The sequence below is a fragment of the Odocoileus virginianus genome, chromosome 32, assembly GCF_023699985.2.
Source record: "Odocoileus virginianus isolate 20LAN1187 ecotype Illinois chromosome 32, Ovbor_1.2, whole genome shotgun sequence".
Taxonomy (NCBI): Eukaryota; Metazoa; Chordata; class Mammalia; order Artiodactyla; family Cervidae; genus Odocoileus; species Odocoileus virginianus.
Window position 1 is genome coordinate 28184339 of NC_069705.1, and position 17799 is coordinate 28202137.

The window sequence follows — 17799 nt, forward strand, 5'->3', positions numbered from 1 at the left end:
AACTGTGGTAATCCTGTAACTGCGTGTCTCCTAAGACACTTCCCAGTACTGCTTAGAACTGTGCAATTCGGCCCTAGACTAAATAAGATAATTTTGTTAATTCAGTGGGACTTCTGCTTTAGGAGAGAACCTGCTGACCCGCCTAATAAAATCTACATCACAACACAGTTTGTCTTGCCTGGAGTCTTTGGGTTACTCACTGGCACTGCATGAAGAAAAGAAGGAAAATTTCAATTCGCAACTGAGAATTAGATGAGTGGCTTTTACCAAAGGCCATCTCCTACATATTTTCTGTCAATTCAAGTCTGACTTTGTATTAGCCCAAACCGTAGGAAGCTTCTGCAGCCATTCTGGAACATGAAATGACAGTCAGCACCAGGCAGCAGGCACGTGGAGCTCCTCATGGTGTGGCATCGTCTGCCTGAGGCAGAACAGCAGAGAGGGGGGGCTCCGCCACTTCTCTACCCGAGGACAAGCCCCTGAGCCAGCAGCCTGGAGATGCCTACCTGGTGCCCCTCCCCCAGCCAGGAAAACCACTGCCTAACGTGTATCACTCTCAACCCACAGCTGCTCATCTTAGCATTAAGAGCCAACATCATAAACTGGAGCAAGGAACGTATGCATGACTTTCTGAAACTGAAAAAGAAATGTGCAAGTCTGGAGTTCTCAGAAAAATGGGGCCATTCTGAAAACTTTACCCAAGGCTTGTCAGTACTAAGGTTAAGAGGTTTGCATCAGACTGAAACTGTAAGTTAAACAAGGCATTTTTCTGTTAAAAGCCCACAATACTAAGCCAACCAAACAAGTCACTAACACCATTAAAAAAAAATCTTAAAAATAAACAGAAGTAAATGTTGGTTTATCACCACAAAGGAAATATATTCTATTTGCAAATGAATAAAAATATAAAATGTTCTTTATTATGTTTCCCACAAAAATTTATAAGATTTGTGTAATAAAACTCACTTTAGCCTTGCACATACATTTGACAACTAAATCTTTTACTTGGAAAAATACCTATTAATTTCATCTTAAAACATATTTTGCTGTTAAATTGATTTTCCACTCAATTTTAGCATTTGAGTCTGTTTTTCCTGTGTGGTGAAGTCATTTTGCTGACAGGCTTGAAGAGTGCTAGGTATAGAGTATATATAACCATTATGTATATGGATAATGTGCTACAGTTTAGAATACACATATGGCTTATATAGCAGTGTAACAGGATACACACACCCCTCATGGATACTCAGGTATCATCTAACAAGAGGAAATACTATTTTTTTTTTTTTTAGAGTTGAGGTGGCATTAAAAAAGAGTCTTTGGCAAAAGGAAAGTTTCCATCCCACTATTGCTTCTCAGCCATGTAGTTACCTTCTCTGGAGGCCATTTTCTTGCTTATTTTTCTAGAGCTACTCCACTATAAGCATTGACATATGTATATATACATATATGTGTATGTGGGTGTGTGTATTTTGCCAATAACTCCCCTCAGTAGACCTCAAATTGCTTCCAATTTGTTGAAGATATTTATGTTGTTTCCAATCTTTTGCCATTAAAATGGTTTACGAAGATTTTTTACACTTATGTTATTTCACACGTGGTTAAATTTCTCTGCAAATTGCTAGAAGAGTAACTACTGGGTCAAAGAATATATGGTGTTTTATTCTAGCCAGATTTTGCTAAACTGCCTTTCATGGAAACTGAGTATTAAGCTAAATTTTTCTAACAATAAACCTTGTATTAAAGGGCAAAAAAAAAAAAATATGGTTTGCAGACCTTTCAAATAAATACCAACCATGCGATGCTCATCCTCCTTTCCTTTGGCTCAAGAGTCTAATCCTTTAAACTTATCCCCATCATGTGACATAAAAACGTTGCAGCCAAGGTACTAAAACCAGTCACCACGGTCAACAGAGAACTTTACAGAACAATCTTCCGACCCTCATCAGCCAGCCAGCGGGAGCCTGTGCCAGCTTCTGTCTTCAGGGGCACCGTGTGTTCTGGGGGGGGAGATTCTTGCAGAAATCTGCTTCCCTCTCCAGTCTTAGAATCATATCAGAAATACAAGGAGAAACTAAGAGACCCTCACTTGCAGAGGTAATCTAACTGTTAAGGCAAAAGGTAGGGCATGAATTCAAATACTAATTTCCTGCAACTTACTTGTTGATGGTTCTTCCAAAAGTGACCTGAACGAGAGCAATCAACGTTCTTCTCACCCATTTAAACACTGAAATACAAATCAGAGGGAATGCATCACCACAGGTGATCACAGTCGTGACGTCTTCACAGCAACACAAAGCGTTAAATCTCACCATGTCATTCAGACTGAGTCCTGACACCAAGTCAGGGGCGATATCTCCAGAATTTGGGTCTAGGCAATAAGCTTTCATTTTCTACTTAGCAACTGATGAAACCTACAGACTTTTTTTTTTTTTACAGATTTTCAGTGCCTAACAACAACTGAGCTAGCAAGCAGAACTAAAAACTTCATGAGTCCTTGTTTTCCACTAGCAGACGGCGCAAACCCAGACAGAAGATTTCTGTCTGGCTTCTTGAAGCCAGTGTTCCAACAGTGCTGTGAATGAGAAGCGTCTGTAGTCAAATGTTGACGAATATTCTGAAATATTAATGAACTGCTGGGTCTAACCGCTCCCCTTTGAATACTGCTGTGTAGACCAGGGGCTGGGTATATTTTATGCCTGTGGGGGAAGAAAGGGGAACTGGGAAGACTCAGGATCCCGAGTGAGCCATGGACCCGACGCAGCTGTGCCACTGCCTGGAGCAGCCGCCATCCCCTCTCCCAGCCTCTGGCGCCTCACCTGGGAAAGGGCAGTGTGAACACGGACTCTTTTTTTGTTTTTTTTTTTTTTTTGGCTCAAAGAGTCGCATCAATATTTCGTGTGAAAGAGTTTTGTGAAGGGTCCTTCCTATAGACCTAAACTCTTACTATTAACATTAGATTAGGAGACACACTGCTTTAAGTGTAGAATATGAATATAAACCAAAAGAAGGCAAGGGAATGCTGTGAGGATATTTTTGATCTGCAAATTAGAATCAAAACCAAATATTCCCTTTATATGTTCACCTCCATGCACTGAAATGTTTAGCTCCTGACACATGGCTTGGCTATGATGGAGCCAGGAGTCCAGGTCTCCTGCACCAGTAAGAAAAAAAGGAGTAAATTCACAAACACCTCTATACAAATATCAACAGCAGTTAACACAGACTTGGAACTAGACTTGAAAACATTTTCAAGTCATTTCTAACTTTTAAAATGTGTCCAGGTGCAGTAATGTCAGTCCTTCAAGCAAGAGTCCAGTCCTGGAATCAGAACCATGCCTCAGAAATGCCCTCTGTGTTTGATGGAATTCAGAGCACCTGGGAGGTGTGTGTCTGTCAGGGAGGATCACTTCAGTGCACCTTCCAGGGCAGCAGAGAGGTGGCCACACCCAGGGAGGGTCTAGGACAGCTTCAGGAAGAATGCCTGACAGCTGAGTGCCTGGTCATAAATGTTTAAAACAGCTGTATTTCTGGCCCCTTTTCATAAACTGAACTAGAGCAGGAACCAAAAATAGCTCTGCTACAAATTCTCTCCTGCCACCAATTCCCTTGACTCTGCTGTGTTTTCGTAACCTTCTCTAGTCCCCCAACACACACACCACATTCGCACACACAACCCCATTACTCCTTCTCAGGACTCATCCCTTCAGAGCCACGAGCCAACTGCAGCAACACTAGGATTCAGCTGATGGCAAATGTATCACATCGCATTATCAGTGATGGTCTATTCATTGTCCTCTGAAACGTCACTAGCAAAACCAAAACTTCTGAGCAGGCACGAGAAGTGCACGCCGCGGAGACAGGGCTTGGAGCCCGACTCCTGGCCTGACTGCCTCTGACATGTCCACCTCTCTCTCAGTCTCCTTGCGTCAGAGAGAACATACTGACCGAAGGTGAGGACGGTGCTTCCTCACTGTTACCAGCTCTGGAGGAGTCACAGTTTACAGACCAGATTTCACTGAGGAAGAGTCAGACTCGGGGGCGGGGGGCGGCACGGGGCGGTGGAGGACAGGTTTTTCTCTGCCTATACAAACATTAGCAAACATCTCAAAGTGTCCTAAAGTACAGACCAGTATAGCTTTTTCATTTGAAAGGATCCTTCATACTCAGACAATACTCTATCATGTGGACAGTTATTAGTTTAACTACTACCTGTTTCTGAAGTTTGACTTAGTTCCAAATTTTCATTGTTAAATTATGCTCAAATGAACATCCTTACATATAAACCCCTGCCTGGAGTTTAGAATTTAATTGTGTCTATTGCTCAATGTGAATTACATTTTGAGAACCCTTATACTATAAATTCACTGGAGGAAGACTCTACCTCTGAGATGTTTTTGTTTCCCCTATGGAGTTACAGCTAAAAATAAGTTGCTATTTGAGATTTGGTTTAGAGGAAGAAAGAAACCACTGAACTTCCCTGGTAGCTTGGTCAGTAAAGAATCTGCTGGCCATGCAGGAGATCCAGGTTTGATCCCTGGGTCAGGAAGATCCCCTGGAGAAGGGCATGACAACCCACTCTAGTATTCTTGCCTGGAGAATTCCATGAACAGAGGAACCTGGTAGGCTACAGTCCATGGGGTCACAAAGAGTCAGACACAACTGAGTGACTGACACACACATTAGAGAAAGAAAAACTTAAATGACCAAAACAATTAATCCCAGCACTAAAAATTTTCTTGCCTATTCATTCATCTACCCAAGCATTTTATTGATCACCTACTATGGATCATGGATGAGGCATTATAACAGACACAGAGGATTAAAAGACAAGATGTTTATAACATCTTATTTATAACAGCTCAAGTTCATAACAGCCCTTGGAAGTTTCTTCATATGCACAGAATTCTTTACGTGGCATGTTAAGGGGTATGTAAGTAAGAAGCTACACACAGCCTACCTACTGTGTAGGACCAACTCTCAGCACCGCCTTTGCCCCAAGGGAAGAAATGCTCATCCAAGGGGACAGAGGCCAGGACACTCTCAGGGCAACACGTCCTGGCTGGCGGCATGGCTGTGCCTCGTGAAACCTGGCTCCTCCCATGTGCTTCCTCTTCTAGGCACTCAGGTGTGCCTTTAGGCACCTGTCGCACCTCTAGCTAGTACCTGAGGCTCCAGGTGTGCCTGAGTACGCGGGCCTCATGACTCAGAGCACAGGGGCTGTGCAAGGTGAGCGTGGGCAGAGGGCCCCACTCAGAAATCGGGACACGAGCCAAGCAGTGCAGTCTGACCTTTCACCCAGTGCTGCTCTGGGACAGAGGCGCCCATGCAGGTCTGAGCAGAACAGTCTCCTGATCCTCTCGAAGCTCATTTCTTTGAAGTCCATCTCCCCTGGGGGCCATCAGGGGAGGATTTCTCAACGTGGCACTGCTGTTACTGGGGTCAGGAGAACCCTGTGTTGTGGGGCTGCCCAGGGTGCTGGGGGTGTAGATGCAGCAGCCCCGGCCTCCACCCAGAAGACACCCGAGGCACCACCCCACAGGCTGTGACAGGCAGGAATGAGACACGCCCAATGTCCCCCAGGGACGACACTGCTCTGGGGTGCAGAGGTGGCTGAAAGCAAACTTGGCCATCCCTGCGTCCCTGGCCACACACTCAACTTTAACAAGTGCCTCTTCTTCTGCCGCACAAAATCAATTTCTGTACACCTTTTGGTGATAAAGCCGTTAGGCTATGATAAGTCCCATGAAAAGAAATTCAAAGCATTTCGGCTTTCTGTATTCAGAGGAACACGGTGCAGGGTAAATCAGGACCCTGCATTCCAGGAGCACAGAGATGATCACCTGTCCTAAGAGCCTATCTTGGTGTCTGGCTGGCCTGGGAAAGTACTTGCTGAATGGATATAAATACATGTCTGCTTCAGGAACAAAGGGACGTTAAATATGCATGTGTCCATGTGTGTATAACCACTTAACCTGACAACACCACTGAATGGTAACAAAGAGGCTTACTTCCTCGAAGTTCAAAAATCTCCCCAATCAACATGAAACACGGCTCAGCCAAGGCATCCTTCCTTCCATCCACATCGTCACCATAATCTGACAGGTCACTGTCCTCCTCCGCCTCCTCCTGGGGGAAGAGAAAAGTCACGGAAAGCAGGTCACTCACCCAAGAAAGATGGAGGTGCTATCCCTCTTGCAGTGTCAATTCTGAATGATGTCCTCACAGTCCAACCTCACACAGTCCTTCCACTTTCCTACGTGCAGAACTCTAGGCATTTTCAAAAAGAGGTCAAAGTGTATCTAACCCCAGGGAAAAGCTTGACCCTAAAGCCTTATTCAAGCTCTAGAACAATTCTGAAAAGCCTCCGTCACTGCATTAATGAGGAGTGAATTCGCAGATGACAAGATAGTTGTCTAACCATCTGGGGTTTTAAAAGGCTTTTCAGCTTAAATGATTTTAAATTCACTGTGTTTTACAGGCATGTATCATTTAAAGTAATTTATTTTTAAGGCTCTGAATCAAGCTGTTATTCTGTATTTCAGCTAGTCTTGTTTCCTGACCTTCCTATCAGCAACTTTCAGTTGAAAACTCATTATATGCCAGGCACCAGGCCAGTGCAAACGAGCATGAGGCGGCGCAGAACTCGGAGAGGCCTGAGCTCTGTGGGAGACAGGCGGCTGTTTCTGTAGCGGGGTGCAGACGTCAGCCAGAAGGCGACAGCTGCGGAAGTCCATTCCGCTGTCTGCAGAGGGAGCAGCTGGCACTGCGGGACCAGGGCTTCGGGGTTGGACGGCAGAGGAGCGGCTGGGAAGTCACAGAGGAGGAATCCCCCCACCATCAGAGGCTGCGGAGAGCAGGGAGGAGCCACAGCCCGAGGAGGCCTCCCCTTCAGAGGGCAGATTCCTGCAGTGCCTGGGCCACAGGGGACATGGCGAGAGGTTCAGGGGTAAACGGGAGGCAGAGGTGAGGGCCAAGTCGGGCCGGATACGGCACGTGCGGCCGTGGAGGAGAGAGGCAGGGAGATGCTTGCGAGGGACGCAGGCACGGGGACCCCCTGCGGGCTCCGCCCCAGCTCACAAAGCAGCAGAGGCTCCTTCCACGGTCATTTTTTTCTGTCCAAACTCATTAAACCAATTCCGGTGAAGAGGCAGAGGGGTCTTTCACTGAACTAAGACGGGCTCGGGTAACTTGCTGAAGAGCCAGGTGAGGGGCGCAGCCCAAGTAAGGAGCCCGCCAGAGGGAAGCCTGACGCCCAGGGATGAGATTGCCCACATCCGCAGTCCCTCTATTCACTCCTTCACCCACTCACATCACTGCCAGGGTTGTCTTGCTTCGCAACACGCCACGGCTTTCCATACCCTGAGAATAAAGCTTGAACCCCGCAGCCTGGCACGGCCTTGCCCCTCCTTCTACCCTCTGCCTCATCTTCCATCAGCCCCCTTCCTGGAGCCGTCCCCCAGTCCAAGACCTGCTGACTGTTCCCTAACAGCCTTGTCTCCTGAACCTCATCAGCTCCAACTCCTCCATCGTGAAGGTCCCCATCCTGGGGAACAGCCAAGCTGCCTTCGATAGAGGGGCTCCCCCAGAACCTCCGCCGCATCCCACGTACCTACCTGCTTACCCATCCTGTCCCCCAACACGACCGCAATGGTAACTCAAGGGGGTTGCTTTCTCCCCACGTGCAGCAGGCCTGCCACAAACCCCTGCTACTTCACATAGCCTGCAAGAAGACATTTGCTTAAATACGTTTCAAAGACATACAACCTTCAGCAGCTCACCTCCTGATGGGAGAAGAAGTCTCGAGGGAGTCTTTCCAAAAATGAGGCTAATGAAAAACTGGCTTTTTTCCCCTGCACGTCAATAACCTTGAGGTAGTCAGGAGAAGGGCTCAAAAAGGCATAAAGTGCTTCACTCTGACACAGTCTCTCATCTGAAAGCAGATTCTGTGGGAGAAAGAGGATTAATTCTTCCTACATGGTAGGAACACGTCCCTGCACTGGGAGCCCCCAACGTCAAGATGAAGAGCTGGCTGTCTCAGGAAGTGTACGTCCCTCGCAATTCTGAACCTAAAACCATTATCCTTTCCCCCTGAAAGAAAATGCATTAGCCCAGTTCTCACTGATCTCAACGGCAAACAACGCTGGGTAGGTTGACTGGAGCTCCCTGACCTCTCTGCTGGTGGGAGATGCTGGCCCACGAGAGAACTCACGGCTTGGGGCAACAGAAAAGTCTCACTTTGCAGACCACCTGCAGATCCAGGGGCCACCACCTTTCAAAGTCAACTTAACTGTTGCTCATCTGTGTTGGAACAAGGTATGTATTCGCCCAGCACACCAGGATCTCACTCAACCACTGTTTCACGGCTACCTGCGGACTCTGCACGTCAGCTGAGCAAAGAGCTCTGGGCTGCCACAATAAGGTGGTGACTGCCTGCCAGGTGGCAGCTTTCTGTCCCTCGGCTGCCACATTCCCCACGTGGTGCATGCTTACATAATTATGTAAGTTTTTATTGGCCCCTAAACCGGAAATTTCCTTCCAGTTCTCTACGTGCCTGTCTGGCCTTAGGAGAAAGGAAAGGAGGACATCGTCAGGTTCGTTTCTGTGCAAAGCAGGTGCTCCTGGTAAGACAGGAAGTCAACGATGTGACCCTAAGGATGTGCAGGTGTCTGGTACTCACAGACACGGGGTTGCAGGATAAATGAACCAAAGAGAAATCCTGCCCCATGGATGAGGTGACCCCCTGGGGGATGGAACTTCGGTTTGAGGGCAGAACCCTCTCTGCTGGGAGAGAAGGAGAGAGGAGCTGGCCCACGAGGTTTGCATTATCTTTGTTCAGACCAAGGTTGACTTCTGATAAACCCTATGACCCTCCCTAGAAAAGCCCCTCTAAGCATGCCCAATACTGCCACACTGGGGACTGGGGTCCCAGGGGCATGCCCCCCCAGCCCCCCACATTCCAGTGGTGGTCAGCTCCCTATGTCCTGCAGAAGACTGGCCTGAGGCTGGAGGTTCTGCCTCAGGTGTGGGAAGGAGACAGTGGGCACGGGCCACTGGGTTCACTGCTGCCTTCCCGGCCCCTGGGCATTTATTCCTTTCACAGAGCCTTAAATGCTCAGCGGCACGTGAGCGCGGATGAGCGGGAGTGAGGCATTCTTCCACCTTGATTTCCTGACTAATCTACACTCTGACACTCTTTCATAAAGTCACAGGAAAGGGTAACTAGTGGTAAGCCTCAAATAATACAACCATCATAAACATGGAAATGATTCAGGACGTGTTAAGTCTTTGGACTAAGTTACATTCTATTATGAAGGAAAATAACCAAACTGATTATGTATGAAAAGTTAGACATGTTCTCAAAGACTATGTTTGTGGGGGAAGGTATAATTGGGATTTTATCATATTTTAACGCTGAGAACGGAATCCCAGTCCCAACTCCTTCCCGCCGAGGGCTCAGAGCATGTTGCTGCATGTGGCGGAGTGGAGGAGGGTTGTGGAGAGGAGGGGATGAGTATATGGGGCATTCCGGGAAGAGCAGACAGCAGGGTCACCCCCAGAAGCAGGCGCGGCATGGTCGGGGGAACATCCGCATGTGAGGAACGATTAGCTAGATTACTACATATCTGATATTAGTTTGCCTCGTTAGGGGCCCATATATAAATATTCACATAAACACACACTCAATGGAATCCTCTTTTCTAGAAGGTCCTGTGGACCTAATAATATCTGCCTTTCAGATATTATTATAATTATTATTATTATTATTCAGATATTATAAACCTTTTGCATTTTGCTTTTCCCATTTGTGGGATGATATTCTGAAACTTCCGTCGGCTGTGTAACCTATCTAAATATATCAAACAGTGAGCACTTTCAAATAAAGTCTTTGAGGAAATGAAAAACAATTTAAACAGCTACTTCCAGTCCGGATGAAAAGACAAGCCGCTCCTTGGGAAGCTGCTTCACCTGTTCAGGCAGGCGGTTGCCCGCCCTCAGCCTCACCGGCGCCGCCTGGTGGCAGCTCAGAGCACATGCTCCTCTCGGCACCAGGATGGGGACCACGAACCTATTTCCATCACCAGCAGCCCAAGAGGGGGAAGAGTGGCCCCTCTCCACATCCCCAGAAGTGCAGGGGTGCCCCGGTCTCTGCACCACAGCCGGAAAGGCGGCTGAAAGGCTGGAAGCACCAAACAACCCTCCCTTCCCCAAGAGCAGAGGCTGCAAGGAACCCCGTGTCAGCTGGAGGGGCCCAGAGCCACACACGAGGGACTGCACAACCCGGGATTGTGAATAATGCATGTTCGTTTCACAAATAAGACCTTAAATTCGGCTGAATGATTTAATCAGGTACGATGCTTGAGTGGGTTTAGTATTTCCTGCCCATTCTGAATCAGCAACAAGATGGTAATATTTCTGTAAGATCACTTAAACATAAATGATTCTCTATCCCACTTCTGCCATAATTAAAGTTGGAAAGCTTTTCAAAGATGCAACTCTTTTATTTCCTGATGGACACACACACACACACACACACACACATACACACAAATTTATATATTTGTAAGAACACATACATGTATCTTCAGAGAGAAACGAATATATGAGAGAAATGCAGAAACTGATTAACACCTGTAAGGGAACTCGAGCTAAAATTTACCTAATTTAACTATGATCCGTACACCTGATTCAACTGAATATATTTTAATATAGCCTCTACTGAGAATCTGCAACACCTATTAAGTCCAAGGACTTCCAGCTACTTCTTCATTGGCAGTGTTTTATGAGGCAAAGGTTCATGCCCCCTGCCCCTGAGAACTAGGACTCGGGGGTCCATGGTATGAGTGACTGACTTATAATCTGAAGACAGAGGTCCCAGCTAAGGAAAAAATAAATAGTGGTTGCTACTGGAGACAGCATAGCTTTGTCCAGTCTTATTCTCTAAACATAGACGGAAGGAAAACAAGTGTTTAGAGGAAATCAGGAGACTATCTTTAGGACCCTTCAGTAGGCAAAGAGTTCAAAAAGCATTAAGCACAAAAAGGAAAAAAAAAAGGATAGATTGGACTAAAATTGAGAATTATGCTCATTGAAAGAACTCATTAAGAGACTGAAAAGGCAATCCAAAGAAAGAGAGAAGAAATCCACAGCACAGGCTCTGAAAAGAGACTTACATCCAAACCACACACCCAACTCCTGCAAATTGACATGGAGAAGACAGGCAACAGGACAGAAAAACAGACACAATTTTAACTTCACAAAAGAAAACAGTCCTGTGTGGAGCGACCAGAACCCTGCATGCTGCTGCTGAGAGTGTACAAACTGCTTTGACCGCTGAGGAAAATGAAAAGCCCCAATCTCCAGGGACTCCCCAGCAGATATTCACCAAACACCAGCAGTGGCAGCTTCAGCCTCGCTCCCCCGCACAACCTCTGGCTGCAAACTTTCTGAATGCCCGTCAGTAAGAGCAGGAATGGACTGCGGGGGCTGCACACAAGGAGAAACAGTGAAAACAAGAAGGAAAAGGAAATCAAAGATGGTCTGCAATGAACAAGTTCAGGACCACCACCCTGAGTGAAAGGAGTCACACAGAAGCGGGTCCACACCCTGTGACTCCATTCATGTGAAGTTCAAAACCAGCTATAAACGCGTGGTGAGGAGTCAGGACCCCGGTCCCCTGTGGTGATGCTGGTGGGACAGGAGACACCCTGTCTCTGGGACCGGATGCTAGTTACAAGGGTGTGTCCAGCTATAAAACCTGAGAAAGCCTTACATATGGTATCAGCATTTTCTATCTCTATACATCTGGTCCCATCACTTCATGACAAATAGATGGGGAAAAAGTGGAAACAGTGACAGATTTTATTTTCCTGGGCTCCAAAATCACTGCAGATGGTGACTGCAGCCATGAAATTAAGGACACTTGCTTAATTTAAGGACACATTAAGTAAGGACGCTTGCTCCTTGAAAGGAAAGCTGTAACAAACTTAGCGTATTAAAAAGCAGAGGTATCACTTTACCAACAAAGGTCCGTAGAGCCAAAAGCTATGGTTTTTTCCAGAAGTCATGTATAGATATGAGAATTGGACTGTAAAGAAGGCCGAGTGCCGCCAAAGAATTGCTGCTTTCAAATTGTGCTAGAGAAGACACTTGAGGGTCCCTTGGACTGCAAGGAGATCAAACCAGAAAATCCTAAAGGAAATCAACCCTGAATATTCACTGGAAGAACTGATGCTGAAGCTCCAACACTTTAGCCACCTGATGTGAAGAGCTGACTCACTGGAAAAGACCCTGATGCTGGTAAAGACTGAAGGCAAAAGGAGAAGGGGACGACAGAGGATGAGAAGGTTGGATGGCATCATGGACCTGATGGACATGAGTTTGGGTAAACTCCGGGAGATGAAGGACAGGGAAGCCTAGTGGTCACAAAGAGTTGGACAGGACTTAGCGACTGAACAACAACAGTTTAACTACCAAAAAAAACAAAAAAACCACACACAGAAAAACAAAAATAATAAAAACAAAGAAGAAAAAAACCCAAAATACCCCAAACCAAAGATGTTTTGAGGATCTGGCATGACGTGTAAGAATAGAAGGCAAACCCTTAGAATGAAATCAGTTTAACCCCAGTAACTAATGTTTCCTTCCATATCCAAAAAGTTTTCAGTGGCTTACCTGTAAAAACTTATTTAATTGATTCTTTGACTTTTCCATAAACTTTTGATCTATGGATTTGAAAGGCAGCTTGCTAAGAGAAGGCAACTGGACTTTTTTTAAAGAAGGGAAACACTGTGAAGGAAAAGAAATAAATGTTAGCTATCTCAAAATTACATTTAAATCTTTAAAAATTTATTTTAGATTTCTAATAAGAACAAACCAAGTAACTTCCTCTTGTATTTGTTTCCTCTGAGGCTGAAGACCTTGAAAGCCTACCTGTTCTAACCAGGCTCAAAGAACATGGAGGAAGAGGATGTGTGATGAGAAAAGCTAAGACTCGTCCCTAGGCTGGCAAGTGCCTGGAAGCTGGAAATCTTGGAGCCAGGCTGGGAAGATGGGTCTGCACACAGCACAAGGACAGGGTGCAGGGTATGGACAGCTGACTCACGGCAAGAGCTTTTCTCTTGGAACGCGTTTTGTTTACAACCCATCTGTAAAACGTCATCACAGTTGACCCAAGTGGAGCATGGGAAGAACCACTTGGGATGCAGCTTTATTACTGCCTTTCAGGGGCAAAGTGCAGAATGCAAATATATTAATAATAGTGATGGATGCTAATAAATAACAACAACAGGCTTTTCTTTGTGGATTAAATCCTGTGTCCTGCCAGACACTGCATGAGAAGTCTGGCGTGAGTTAACAGCTCTGCACCTGTTTAGTTGCTCAGTCGTGTCTGACTCTTCATGACCCCACAGACTGTAGCCCACCAGGCTCCTCTGTCCATAGGATTTCCCAGGCAAGAATACTGGAGTGGGCTGCCATTTCCTCCTCCAGGGACTCTTCCCGACCCAAGGATTGAGGCCAAGTCTTCTACACTGGCAGGTGGATTCTTTACCACTGAGCCCCCAGGAAAGCCCACTGTGACTGTAATTACTACTAATAAACAAATAATGTTTGCTATGTGCAGCACGTTCTTCTAAATGCTTTGTACACGGTCACTCCCTTCATTCTCACAGCAGCTCTAGGAGCTCTAAGAAGGCACGGTTAGTATCTGTATCCACTGATGAGGACAGAGAGGCACAGACAGACAGAGTGACAGGCCAGTCATGGGCTGGTGAGCAGTGAAGCGAGGATCCAAACTGGAGGCACACTCCGGCAACCTGGCCCCAGAGTCTGTGCCTTCAACCACCACACTTCACTGACTCCATTCCTTTGAGTGATGAGACGCAATATGTTCTACTCTCTGTTGCTGCGACCCCGAACGGATCCCATTATCCTCTAACGGGTCACAACTGGCAGCTTTGAAACCACTGGCCAGAGATACCCCCAGCCCTCCTCCAGCTCTGGGGTTCTGTTGGGTTCAACGGAAGTCAGACAGTGACCTGTCTTCAAGGACTCAGACTAGACCAGACAGTTGACCTACGAGTAAATTTCCACCCATCAGGCCGAAAACGCCACTTTGCCAGTGTCCACAGCAAAGGGGAAAGGGGACCAGTTTCCCTGTGTGGCCAAAACTGAGACGGGCCCTGAGGTTTCTTCTTGCTCAGTAATGCTAAGCCTGTGTCACAAGCGTTCGTACCTCACTAAGCCTCCGGTGTAAATTCTGAAACTCACTGAGCCTCCTGGGGACCGTCCAGTTCTTGGTTTCAACTCCTCCAACTTCCTGTAAGCTTACCGTGACAAAGTAACAGGGTATTTGTTCACCATTGTCTTCTGTGACCTTGGAGAAACAGAGAAACACAACAGCAGGAAGAAGCGCAGTCAGCAGTCAGGGCAGGCAAGATCTCCAGCACCCCTCCAGGGCCCCCTCCCGGGCGTGCAGGTCCCACACGGGCCCGGGACTAGAAAAGGCTACGTTAGAGGGCACAGCCCACCTGAAACCGGGCCTGCCCTAACCTCAGGGGCCCTTGCAGAAGCAGAGGGATTTCTTCGGTGAGGAGAAGAAGAATCAGAGGAAGCACAAGTAGGATCTGACAGGCGGTGCTGGCAGAAAGATGGACTGGGCCACGCGGAAAGATCTGGAGTATTTCTAGGACCTGAGAACAATGCCACATTGACAGCAGAACAGAGCCCTCAGCCCCACCGGGAACCAGATTCTGCCAGGAACCTGAATGAACTTGGAGGCAGACTTCCCCTAGATTCTCCAGACAGGAACTTAGTCTGGCTAACAACCTGACTTCAGCCTTGCGATATAGCGAGCAGAGAACCCAGTCACACAGCTGGACTCTCAACCTGCAGAATTGTGAGCTAAGAAATGGGTGGTGTTTTGAGCCATGAAATGCGAGAAAATCTGCTCCACAGCAAAAGAAAAGTAGCCTAGTGGACTCAACATCCTAACTGCGTTTCCTTGAAAATGCAAATTAATAGTAAGCAGACAGGTGTGAGAGAGCACTCTCTCAGAGAAGGATGGGCAGCTTCCCCAGTTTAATACAGGATTCCACACATCGTGGTTTCTGTTTTCGTGAAATTTCACGCTGGGAGACAAGATTTCCTCTACCTTCCAACTGAAGATAGCTCTCACGCACTCACACACACCCCCTCTCATAATTCAGAAAAGGCCACTACTGCTCCTAATGTAAATGGATAAGAGAAGAAACAAAAAGAAGATACACTGAACTGAAGCTTGAATTAGTGTCAGGAACCGAATTAGAGACAAAGAGCAAACAAGAAAGCAAAGCAAAGGGACGCAGTCCTGCTGAGCCCCAGCAGGCAGGACCACCACCGTCCCCCGTGGGCGGCAGGCGCTGGAGCACACACAGCCCACGACTGTCCTGGGAGCACACAGCTCACAGCGCCTCAGCCTGGCTCAGAAATCCGGAGGGGAACACACCCTCCACCATTCCCACGGGGGCTGCTTTGTGGATGCTGGGCGGTCTGACGACCCCTCTGTGTCCATTGCTGTTATCTCTTCAGGGACCACGGTCACAGCAAGCTCCTGAGTAACAACTGATGACCAGGGCAAAGGGCCTTGTGAGGGTTTTTCCTCCTTCCCTCCCCTCCTCAGTATCTGCCTTTGGAAGACAATTATAAGGAGCTGTGAAATGCCAGAGGCAGCTCTGGGCAAAGCTGAGGAGGTGGCGGAATCTGTCTGTACCCCATCCCGAGGGGATCCTCTTCTATACCTTTTGACATCACTTCCCCTGAGCGCCCCTTCCTGGACTTCTACACCAAAGGTGATTCCATCAGCAGTGAGTAAGCGTTTCTACACAGTGGTCCAGGCTCTGGGCAACCTCCCCTGACCCGCTGCCCACCCCCGACCCCCAACAAAGGTAACTGGCCCTGCAGCTTAACAGGACAGCAAGCACCAAAGACACACCGAAGGTACTCGGTAAGCACTCACGTGGCGCGTGCTTTCAGGCCGGCACCTGGAAAGCATACACGGTTCTGCTACCTAAACTAGAAGTGAATTTCAGATTGTGAATTCTAAGCCTTTCCCCAAGAACGAGTGTCAAGCCACTGATGATGGGAAAAGCAGGGATGGACACAGATAAGTTGGGCAGATGGGCCCTTGAAAATCTCAGGAGTTGAGTACTGGTCCAGACATGATAAGGGGTGGGTGTGTGTGTGTGTGTGTGTGTGTGTGTGTAATCCTAGCTTCCTATTTATACCCCCACCACCCCGCACCTTTCCCCTATGGTAACAGTAAGTTTGATGCTTTTGAACTGTGGTTTGGAGAAGACTCTTGAGAGTCCCCTGGACTGCAAGGAGATCAAACCAGTTAATCCTAAAGGAGATCAGTCCTGAATATTCACTGGAAGGACTGATGCTGAAGCTGAAGCTCCAACACTTTGGCTACCTGATGCAAAGAACTGACTCACTGGAAAAGACCCTGATGCTGGGAAAGATTGAGTGCAGGAGGAGAAAGTGATAACAGACAATGAGATGGTTGGATAGCATCACCAATTCGATGGACATGAGTTTGAGCAAGCTCTGGGAGTTGGTGATGGACAGGGAAGCCTGGTGTGCTGTGGCCCATGGGGTTGCAAAGAGTCGGACACGACTGAGTGACTGAACTGAACAGTTAAGTTTGTTTTCGAAATTTGAGTCTGTTTCTGTTTTATAAATAAATTCATTGATATCATTTTTTAAACTCAGATTCCATGAGTGATATTATACGATATTGACTTTCTCTGCTTAGCGTGATAATCTCTAGGTAGGGTGGACCTGACTTTCTTCTCCAAGTGTTGATAGTCAGTTAGATGGAAAGGAAGTTTACACTAATGATATAGATGTATATAAGCATTTTTCCATCAAGTGAAATTAGTTTTACATTCAAAAAAAGGGATATGGTGTATTCTGAAAATACTGTCCCATATCCCTCAGAGAAGAGCAAACTATTTTCTATATTAAATATCTTAGAGCTGATTGATGTTTGAGCCACTGACGTCAGCAGGATAGATCAATCAGAAATACATTAAAATTTTTTCATCTCCAAATTTCAAGTAGTGTTTTCTATTTTCTTTCAACCCTTGGTGGAAAAGGAAATTGGTAATTTGAGGATATCAACTGTTTCTATCTGAAAGTTGCTTACGATTCGTGAATGAGGACAACTTTCTGTCTCAAGGGGAGGGAGATGAGGTCTAAAGAGGCAACCCAACAAACAGCTCCTGGTCAGGAATCAGAATGGAGATACGGAGCGAGCAAGGCAGGACCAGTGCAGTCCAGAAGGATGAATATAATCTTCTGATTTCCAACCCTAGTTCTTTGGGACAAAATTTAATCTGCTAAAGTCAAACTTAACACTCTGGGAAGAAATACCTAATCAGCTGGGCAGGGAAGCAGTCAGACCTACCTCCCCACTGGTGATGGAGGCTTTCCACAAGCCCAGGTTCTCACACCACCAGTCTGTCCGTGCCATGTGCAACTGGAGGTCTGTGCGTTCTTTCTCTATTAGAATTATCTCCTCTTTCAATTTAGAAACAATCTGTCACAGGGGGAAACATCCTGGGAGTTACAAAACCATCTAAAATGCTGTGCAGTTCACAAAAGCAGCAGGATACCAAATCAACACACACAAGTCAGCTTTGTTTCTATATACTGACAGTGCATCCTCCAAAAAGGAAATGAAGAAAAGAGTTTCATTTACAATAGCATAAAAAAAAAAAAATCACAAAATACTTAGGAAATTAACTTAAGCAAGGA

General features: G+C 46.7%; 1 protein-coding gene across 4 annotated transcripts in view; it reads right to left on the minus strand.

Annotated features, from left to right (window-relative positions):
- SNX25 (sorting nexin 25) overlaps nt 1-17799 on the minus strand; it is a 93759-nt gene that overhangs the window by 4672 nt on the left and 71288 nt on the right. For 3 of the 4 annotated variants that reach the window (XR_011485163.1, XR_011485162.1, XM_020889892.2), the window contains exons 11-16: nt 17450-17581; nt 14237-14377; nt 12676-12789; nt 7782-7946; nt 6012-6129; nt 2161-2227 (exon numbers count right to left, since the gene is read on the minus strand). Coding sequence is in view for 2 of the 4 variants with exons in the window: in XM_020889892.2 (XP_020745551.2) it covers nt 2161-2227; nt 6012-6129; nt 7782-7946; nt 12676-12789; nt 14237-14377; nt 17450-17581 (737 nt within the window). In the remaining 2 variants the exon portion in view is untranslated. The remainder of the gene's footprint in view (nt 1-2160; nt 2228-6011; nt 6130-7781; nt 7947-12675; nt 12790-14236; nt 14378-17449; nt 17582-17799) is intronic. The other variant, XM_070460065.1, reaches the window with a different exon arrangement.